Raw genomic sequence first — 9839 nt, 5'->3', positions numbered from 1 at the left:
ACTTCAGTTACGAGCAAGCTTGGCACAGGTTAGTTCTTCCTTCCAGTTTTTGTTCTTGATTTTCACTATGAGCTCGGAACCATGTCCCATGGAGGCTGGTGCCTGCTTAAGATCCGAGATTACCGCTACCAAGATCCGAGATTGCTTGGTACCGGCATTATCAAGGTGCTTTTTGTTTTGCCTTTTGCCAGCGTTTCTGATCTTCCTTTTCTTTTGAATCAATGTATTCAACGAAATTCTTGCGTACTTCCATCAACAAAATTCTTCCGGGAGAGCCATGAAGTCCAAGCCGCTAGTACAACACGCCTATGGGGGAAATCTACACTCAGCTCGTGACTTGTGGGTGAGAGTCCCTTTGTACACATTTGATTTCACCATTCTCTCTGGTAAGAGCTCCAGATTTTATGTTTTAAAATGTGAATCTTTTTGCTCCATTTCCAGATCTGAGAGAGATGTCAAAACGCTTAACAGATTATGAGAACTCTATTGCTGCCTTGTTGTGAACGTGACATGCTCTTTCTATACACTTTTTCTTTTGGACAGGATTGTGTTACACATAATTGCACCTTGTCTTTCTGGAAGCACTGGTACGTGCTCGTTGACACCAATTGTTTACTTACTGATGCAGAACTTTGTTGTTTCGTTCAAGCGTCCTTTAAGCTACAGACAAGGAAGAAGAAGAAAGAAACTGTCCCACAGTCGATAAGCATCGCCCCTGTTGCCACTGGTGGAGAGCCAGAATTCATGACTGTCAAAAGTTTGTGTTTCCAAGTTACCTGGGCATTGTGCTAACTAGAATAATCTGTGAAGGTTGTGATGATGATCACCCATTCTGACATGGATCGGGGATTTGGAGCAGCTACTGTTGCAGGTATGTTTTTAGTCTGGTGTTTGGTTCTTCGTCACCACGATATTTCTCTCTTTTGTCCTTCTTCTTACCCTTCGCTGCAAGTTCCATCTTCTCCAGTGGTTTGGTTTTTTGCTTACAAGTTCTTCTTACTCCGCTACCGGCAAGTTTGGCTTTTTGTTTTCGTCTTCTGGGTTGATTCTCTTGCTTGCGGGTCCCTGGTGTTTCTTTCCTTTGCTTTATTTTTCTCTCGTTTCAACCAGTTGATCGTAATGTTCTTCCTTGACTGATTGATTGTTCTTGTGATCCTGACAGTGAAAAGCTAAAGTATTGTTCCGGCCGTCTCTGGTACTTGGCTTGGGTCTGCTTTGACGTGCTTTATTGTTTATGCATTTCTTATACTTTTCATTGCTTCATCACCATCGCCATTGTCGTCCTTTTTTTATTGACGAATCTTCACAGTCAGAGCTTCTTATATGTTCTTCTGTTTTTTCCTTCCTTAGATCAGCTGGTTGCAGCAGCAATCACTTAACCTTCAATTTTACCGGATTTCCACTGTGGACTACATCAAGGTCATACAGATAGTACACGTGAACTTCAAGTCTGCGCAGCCGATGTACCTGGATTTGGTGCTTTTGATCGAGGGAATGAATGGTGCTGCTCATGATCATCGCGTTTTTGCTGGCCACGCACTGGTCGAGGAGAAATATCGTTAAGCTCCACTGGCCATTCCACAGGTTTGACGGGCTTCAATGCCTTTTAAAATGGTACTCGCACCATTTGATCGTCCTCGTTTACGGTCTTCTCATCGTTCACTCCATTGTTTTGTTCCTCGCTCGGGACTGGAGAGAAAATACGGTAAACACCTTTCTTCTTCTTCGTGTTTCATTGTTCTCGCAGGCCTGGATGTATATAACTACCGCTCTACAAGCTTGTACTTAAAAGGTTAGCATTGTAAAGGTAAACAAAGTTGGATCTTTTCAAGTTTTGCTTGATCGATCCTTTTTTAACGATGTTTCATTTACCCAGGAAAATGTTCTTGCTTTATACATGACTAAACCTCCGGGCTTTAGATATCAGAGTGCAATGTATCTCTTCTTGCAAGGCCCGGCTGTTTCGCCCTTCGAATGGTAAGCTAGAGTTGTGTGAAACAAAAGTTTTTTTTTTTCTGAAAGATTTTTTTGTGTTACAGGCATCCATTCTCCAGAACTTCCGCACTGGGAGATGAGTATGTAAGTGTACACATACGCAGTCTCGGGGATTGGACTCCAGAGCGAATGAAAATGTTCTCTCAAGTAAGTTTCTCGTGAAGAAAACTAACAAGTTTTTCATGGCTTATGTGCAGGTCGTATCAAGTTTGTTTTCTTAGCTTTTCGTATGATCTCTAAATTTTTTCCCTGTAGATATGCTGTGTTAATGGACCACATGGAGCACCATCACAGTCTCCTTTGAATGGTTTAAAGGAGCCATGACCGAAGTCTCTCAGCTTGATCACAAGGTCAGGAAAACTTTTGTGATTTCTATCTTCCACTTCTTTTTACAAATCTTTGTTCTGCTTCTTTACAGGCCTTGATCGAGATGCATAACTATCTGACGAGTGTTTACGAAGAAGGAGACGCTCGCTCCATGCTTATCGGTGTAGTCCAAGCGTTGCATCACCCGCTAAGTGGTGTTGATAGTGTCTCTCACACTTCCATTGTGATTCATTTTCTTTCTTATTTGTTCCCCAGGTTTGAACACATTTTGCTCGTCCAAACTGGAGAAAAGTGTTTGCGAGGCTTGCATCGATTCATCCAGCGTTAAACGGACTTGTTTTCCTTTTTTGGGGAACTAGGGTATGGAAGTAGCGCGTGCGTTATTCGAGCGGCGGCTTCTGCCCAAGCGGGATCTGGCAAGATGCACGGCCGTGTGCAAGGAATGGAAATCTTGCATCATAGAGCTCTACCAAGAGTGGCTCCATGCGATTAAAGATCCGAGCGAGCCCGGTGTGCTGGTATGTATGGATGACCAAGAGTACGAGGTGTGGTTTGTTGCCTCCGAGCGGCGGTTCAAGCTGGACCTCCATCCATTCTACGAGGAGGATGGCCTTGATTGCCTAGCAACCTGCAAGGGCCTCTTCTTTAGTTTCGGATGGGAGAGCTTCTGGGTCGGAAACCCTTTCACGCGACAGTGGAAAGGGCTTCCATTATTTCCACGAGACGAAGAGGAGGATGAATTTGATAAATATCTCGGGAAGTTGAATCATGTCGAGCTATTGGTGGATGATGATTCAGGAAGTTCCAGGGATAGTTTCAAGATATTTGTCCTCACTGGGAACAATCGTATTGACTTTTCACCGCTCAAAGAACATGATCAAGCAAAGAAGGTTTTCTTCTTTAATTCCAAGGTTTGGGAGTGGCAGAGTTGGGACAACAATCAAAGGGTCTTCTTGAGCTTGGAAGAGCTTGAGCTTTGGATAGAAAACAACAAAGAATGCCTTGAGTTTGTTGTTACACCTTATACCCTTGGAGGAGGAGGGATTGAAGTGTTTGGAATAACAGATGACATGGAAAGGTGGCAGAGTTCTGTGGTATTGATAGACATTCCAAGGAAGATTTTGGAATACAGGTGTCATGCCCATCGTATATTTCAACATAAGGGAAGATGGATTTTGGTGGCATTTAGCCACCCAAGGGGATACGGAGATAAGTATTTCAGTGTTTTCGAACTTGATAAAGTGGAATTATCTTGGAATATAATAAATCAGGTTTTTTTGACTGAGTTTTTCGGAGTAAAATGGGAAGAACAATTTGAAGATGATCCATCCATTTTGGAACCATGTTTCAACATCAGCATCCATGGAGATTATATAGTGATTTATGCAGGTTACAATATCCCTCCTACTTATATCCCTCCTACTTATTTTAATTTGGACACTAATTCTTGGAGCAAAATAGAAGATCCAGACGGCTTTGTTATTACTTCATTTGAACCATGTATAAGAAAATCTATAGAATAAATTAGTAAGTATGTTAATTATAGAATATATTTATAAATATAATTAAAAACTTTTAATAATAAATCTATATTAATTTTCATGAATAGTGCTGATAATGTGAAGATAGAAAGTAGTCTCATTCCCAACATTTTTTTCCTAATAAATCTATATTAATTTTTCTTTTGGCTTTATAAATAACACTGATAATGTGAAGACAGGAAGTAGTCTCATTCTTAACTTCATTTTCCTTTTTAAATTCTTTCTTTCATATACTTGCCAAAGCCTAATATATGTTTATATCTATCATATCATAATTATATGATCATATAAATATTAACTTCAAAATTTTATATACATACATACATACATACATACATACATATATATATATATAACTTTGTTATATAGTTTGTAATATGGAGTGTTTAAACTATCATTAACTGAACTAATAAATAATGGATAGTATCACATAAACGTTTAATAAAAATAGCAATTAATATCCATTATATCAAATTTGAGAATAAGGGATCACAATTAAATAATTTGTAATAGTATTGGAACACTTACAATGATAATGTTAGTTAATGATAGTTTATATTTGTTAAATACTCCATATAACAAAGTTTAATATTTTTTATATATATTCCAATGAAAAATAGTTTGAGGATGGAAACATTGTTTCCACGTCAAATGTTAAAAAAAGGAAAACCAAAAAATGAAACTTCAAAATCCACTAACGAGGAGGTATTGAGAAATGATTAACACGCCACTTCATCAGAAGCACACAAACAACAAAAGGGCCTGCATGAAGGACGCATTGTAAGAGATATAGCACACGCCATCATGGCATAGTTCATAGATGTATTGGCCGGCCTCCACCCCTCCCCCAGGTAGATTTTTCCGCTCGCCCACAACCACGCCATCAGTAGATTTCACAGATCCTTTCCTCCGCCATGTTTCCTTTAGGGTTTAGTAAACGATATCTTGCGGTCGAGGAGAAATGGGAGAAAGCTCTAGCTAGTTAATTGATCGAGAAGGCGAGAACATTGCCTACGAAGTGGTAGAGGTTTGTCTCAATGTTAGTGGACTCTTACGCTCGCTTCTCAGCATTTTTCGAGACGCTTCCATTGTTTCTATTCTTTTGGGACTGATAGTTTTTGCAGGGTAATCCAGCACACGCTGCACAGAATTGGCACCCGGTCAGATCAATCTTTCGGATGCTGTGGACGCCCGCCAGGTTTTTCTCTAAGCTTTAAAGTTCCTTTTTCGTTTTTGGTTCTAACAGATGTCTAGGAGATCGATGAACGTAGAGGTGCTTCCTTCACTCGCTTTCAGACAAGGACCGCTTTGTTCTTCCATTTGACGAGCCATGGCCCGTGCCAGGTAACGAGAGAAAAGAGAATCTCCATTCCAGTAGCCAACATACTCAAGGCTTTGTCGTTGAAAGATACTGGCAAGTTCATCCTGAAGGTTTTTGGACCATAAACTGCGTGTACAGCTCGGAGAACGACAGAGCGTCCTTCAAATGGGCGTAAGTCGTAGCTTGCTTAGTTACTACGTTTCCGCCTCTTGCTACGGTAACATTCGTGCATGCTCGAAAGAATTTAAGCCTTCTCTTTCAGGTTTTCTCTGTTGCTGGACATGAGCCACGTAAAAATCCAAAGCGGGGAATGCCTTGGGTAGACAATGAAGGTGTGAATCTCTAAGCTGTTGGTTCGTGTTTATCAATCGGCAACCTTTGAACTTGCAGGCCGCGGAAGAGCTTTACCAACAAGGATTCATCCGCTATCCCCGGGCTCAGACAGATTACTTTTCGGAAAACTGCTCTTCGAGTGTGTGTTGCATAGGTTCCTAGTCACCTTGAGCTGATATAATGCTGTCCACGCAGTGTGGTACAGGACCAGACCTGTGTGGGGAAATTATGCGCATCGCCTTCTTGACCCTCGAGCGAGCAAAGGCGACAAAGCTCATCCGCCTGTATGGTATATGCTTTAGATTAATCATTCTTCCCCCCTCTGTGTTAAAATAAATTAAAATTATTTCTAGATAAACAATTTTAAATTTTTATTCATAGAATATTAAATGAACATTTTAGATCAAATATAAAATGTAAAATGCATATGATGAAAAGTTTTATATAAGTCCTCTTATTGAATGTAGAACATATTATTGTTTGATAACATATTTTATAATAATAACTTCATTTGGTCATAAATATTTTTATAAATATTCCTCACTAAAAAGTAAGGCATTTAAAGTTTTTAAATATATATATGTATATACATGTATTACCCTAGCTAAATAATACACTAATTATAATACTATAGCAAATGGACCGTTCATTTGGGATTGAATTTACTCTATCCATTCTTGTATATAAGCAAGGTTCTAAAACTTAATTAATATACTTATTCCTATATCCCGAGCACTACAAATATAATATAATATAAATTATATTATAACTTTTAAATTAAAACAATTTAATTTAATATCTTAGTATTTAGATCACTTAAATGTATAAATTGATATACTTAAACGTTGTGCATATAAAGTTGGTTTGCTACCAACATCAAGTCACTAAAGCTGAACTATATAAATGCCTTAAATACATTTTTCTATCCAAATCTTCTTTAGCCATTTTAAATTTTATTTTATTATTTTTGTAAAATAAATATAAGTAATCACTATGCTAATAATTTATCCTTATTTAATGATATGTTTTAAATTTATTTTCTTTATTTATATTATTAAATGATAAATGGGTTACATTTAAATTTTTTACAATAAAAAAACTTATAAACTTTTTATAACTCTTTTTGAGCTTTTTTTCTCTCATTTTTGTTATATGGCTATGAAAAAGTCTAGGAAGACAAAAAAACATAAATAAATGCTATTAATTAAAAATAAATGTAAAAAGAATTAACTTATCTTTGACCACGACCACCACATCTATTACGTTGATTGTGATTCCTCCTTAGAAGTTCCTCACCTTATGTCTTTGTCGCTTACTTTTGCGCGTATTGAAGATAACCTCGACTTCGTATTCCTTTTCCTTTTGAAGTTTAATATTAGTATAAAAATTCACTATTATTTGTGTGTATTATTCTCTTATAATAAATAATATTTGTGTTAAAAATTATAATTTATTATCTTTATATTCTGTAAATTAATAAACACTATATTTTTATTTATAAATAAAACTTATTAATATTTTAAATTTTTATCCTTAATTTTGGATAATTGAGAAATATATTTTATATAAATTGTTTTAATATATGAAACATTTATATTTTAAGTTTCTTTTTCACCTATGACTTAACATATTTACTTTACAAAATATATTATGTTACTTTAGTTATATATCAGTCACTTAACTTATTTAAAATAATATAAGCTATATATAATAAAAAATTTAAGATTTTGTTACATATATATACTTATGAAAGAAAAAAAGATTTATTTCACCATGAGAATAGTTTTATCATTCATAAAGTATAGCTAAAATGTATTGCAAAAATCTTATAGAAAAAGTGCATTTAGAGTAATAATACAAGAATGCACTAGTAATATTTATTGCACATGTATATATGTAAATACACCTCTTTAATTATATAAACTTGTTAAAATTTATTATTGATAGTCCAGTTTTCTAAAATCCTGAATTTTTTTTTACAATGAAAAAGTAGTAAAACTTTTACGTTAGGATTGTTTAAGTACTTGTTTAAGTTCCTCTTTACCATTTGTATTTTTTATTATAGATTTATTACTTATTTTACAATTTGACAAGATTTTATAAACACTCTTAGTAACATTAATAGCATTATGAATTGTCTGATTAAATAAAAATATTTCTCCAATTGAGTATCAATTTATTGAATAACTATTCATCTAAATAGTAGTTTCAAAAAGAATTCAACCAGTTTATGTACATTTAAGAAGTATTTAGTAAGCTAGCTGTACTGGCACAGCTATTGAGCAAGCAAACCCTTGCCTAGCCCAAGTCCTTGAATTCAGATCATATGAGAAGCAAACCTTGCCCTTCTTACCTTTGCAAGAGCAAGAAAAGCTGAGAACACTCCCAGCTTGCCCAGTAAATCTAAACTCCCCAGCCTCCAAACCCACATCATACTTACTCACAAATTCAGTCCAGATTTCTTTCACTTCAAAACGGACTTCCCAAATCTCCACTCTGCCCTTCTCCACCACATTGAGCACGAGCACATAGAGCTTGTCACCCCAGGCAGCTACACAGACACCATCGCCAACTTTGTCATACAGATGCGAAAACAAGAACTTGTTGCGTGTCAAGTCATACTGGAGGAGCCACTTGCGATCGTGCGAAGCGGTACAATACACTACACCATCCAGCAGCGCCGGGATCGATCCGGGGCCGCCCCCCCCTTTGGCAGGAATCCACGCCGCCTGGCCGCGAGCAAAGGTGTAGAGCGTGCCATCCGAGAACCACACCACAACCTTGTAATCCCCGGGAGAAGAATTCGGACGTGTCCCCGAATCGCAAGTAGGGGATCTCCTCCCACTTGCCCACGAAGGGACTCCCGACGGAGAGCCTCCTCTTCTGCGAGGAGCGCGCCAGGACGAGGCGCTTGTCCTGCGACACGGCGCACATCCAGTCGGGAACATCCCTCTCCACGTTTCCGAAGTGCCGCGGCGCCCATCGCAGCACCGCGCCGCTGCTGTCCTGGATCGAATTAGAAGAACCGAGCGCTGTCCCTGTACGAGCTCCGGAACCTGGCACACGCATCGCCCGAGAACGGCAGCCTGCGAAGGATATCCCTGACGAGCTCCGGCATCAGGCTCGAAATCCCTGCCGTGCCTCGCCATGCCTTGCTCGTCGCCATGTCCAGGAAACCCTAGCCCTAGAATTTGAATTTTAAGCTCTAACTAAAGGTTCCACAAACAGTAACTTTAACCTAAAACTCAATAAGAACTTTAGGCCCCAAGGGGGTTCCACAAACCATTGGCTTTAACCTAAAATTTGTAAGAACTTTATGCCCTAAAGGTCAGAGCGCAGACCAATTTTTACACACGGGACAAGATTATATTCATATGCGACTTATTTGTACAACCAATCCTCAATAGTGTGATGAAGAGCGCGATGGATTGATTCGATTCACACTTTTACTTGGTGGGATTGTTGTTGCCACCGCCAGAGAGGGTCTCCTTGGCCTTCTCCACGGTTCCTTTCACCTGGTCTCCAACCTTGCAAAGAACAAATCACCAAAAATGTTAAAGAGATGTTGGAAGAACGAACGGAGATATTAAACGAAATACCTGCTGCAAGACATTTCCGGTGTGGTCCTTGGCCTCGGCCGCCTTGGCTTGAGCTCCATGAGTAGCGTCACCGGTGCCCTGCTTGGTTTGACCCCATTTGTCTTGGGTCGCCTGGCCGGCCTCGTGGGTCTTCTCCTTGGTGGCACCAGCAGCCTCCTGTTCGTCACAAAATGGTGTCAAAGTCGATTACCAATTGAAATTCGGATCCATGAACGATTTAGAGGAACAATCAAAACTCCCGAGAGGCTTGAAAGGATCACTCCATACAAAACATCTCTCGAGAGCTTCAGAGGATCCAGAGGAGCAACTGGAAGAGAGATTGACAAACCTGTGAGTGCTTTTGGGCCTCTCCAGTCTTTTGCTGCCCCGCGCCGGTGGCCTCGTTCCACTTCTGTCCGGCGGTGTCCTTGAGCTCCTGGGCCTTTTCAGATGCCATTGCCGAAGATCGAACTACGAAAAAAACGATTCGGAAGAAAGAGAGAAATCCAAACAACTGGTGTGAAGAACGCTGAGAACTTGATGAGGATGCGAGAGCAAGGAGCTCCCGTTTTATACTTGGCGAATATGGTTAAGTGTGGCCTACGTGTTGATTGTGCATGGCGTCCAGCATTTTGGACACGTGTTACGCTGTCTGGGGAATGAAGATAGCTGTCGCCACGCGTTAAAAGTCCAGCGCTTTTCGAGTTTAGTATTACATGTTTAAGATCATATTGCCCAACTAGA

At 39.1% G+C, this 9839-nt stretch overlaps 1 protein-coding gene and 1 long non-coding RNA gene across 7 annotated transcripts; one reads left to right on the top strand and one right to left on the bottom strand.

Annotated features, from left to right (window-relative positions):
* Positions 1–4587: 4587 nt before the first annotated feature.
* Positions 4588–5906, top strand: LOC112348502. Of its 6 annotated transcripts, XR_002993062.1 has the most exons (7): positions 4588–4714; positions 4791–4902; positions 4988–5061; positions 5118–5207; positions 5272–5401; positions 5447–5516; positions 5575–5906. It is a non-coding gene; the product is annotated as an uncharacterized LOC112348502 (long non-coding RNA). The 6 variants fall into 6 exon arrangements; XR_002993065.1 differs by having other exon boundaries at positions 4588–4884; XR_002993064.1 differs by having other exon boundaries at positions 4588–4890; positions 5135–5207.
* A 2955-nt stretch (positions 5907–8861) lies between these two features.
* LOC9646561 (embryonic protein DC-8) lies at positions 8862–9643 on the bottom strand. Its single transcript, XM_024681368.1, has 3 exons — positions 9445–9643; positions 9117–9272; positions 8862–9044 (listed from the first exon to the last, which is right to left on the bottom strand). Exons 1-3 carry the CDS (start codon positions 9550–9552, stop codon positions 8964–8966), a joined length of 345 nt encoding a protein of 114 aa, XP_024537136.1. The 5' UTR covers positions 9553–9643; the 3' UTR covers positions 8862–8963.
* Between the last annotated feature and the right edge of the window lie 196 nt (positions 9644–9839).

This window comes from Selaginella moellendorffii, unplaced genomic scaffold (genome assembly GCF_000143415.4).
Source record: "Selaginella moellendorffii unplaced genomic scaffold, v1.0 SELMOscaffold_30, whole genome shotgun sequence".
In the NCBI taxonomy this organism is placed as follows: Eukaryota; Viridiplantae; Streptophyta; class Lycopodiopsida; order Selaginellales; family Selaginellaceae; genus Selaginella; species Selaginella moellendorffii.
Note: the sequence above shows the minus strand (reverse complement) of the source record. Positions and strands in the feature narration are given on the sequence as shown.

Bases quoted from the DNA above. Each gene is read 5' to 3' on its own strand.
- LOC9646561 (XM_024681368.1), bottom strand. From the start codon at position 9,552: ATGGCATCTGAAAAGGCCCAGGAGCTCAAGGACACCGCCGGACAGAAG. The intron at 9,273-9,444 runs GTTTGTCAATCT...TGTGACGAACAG, and splicing joins AGGCCCAAAAGCACTCACAG to GAGGCTGCTGGTGCCACCAA. The intron at 9,045-9,116 runs GTATTTCGTTTA...GTTCTTTGCAAG, and splicing joins CCGGAAATGTCTTGCAGCAG to GTTGGAGACCAGGTGAAAGG.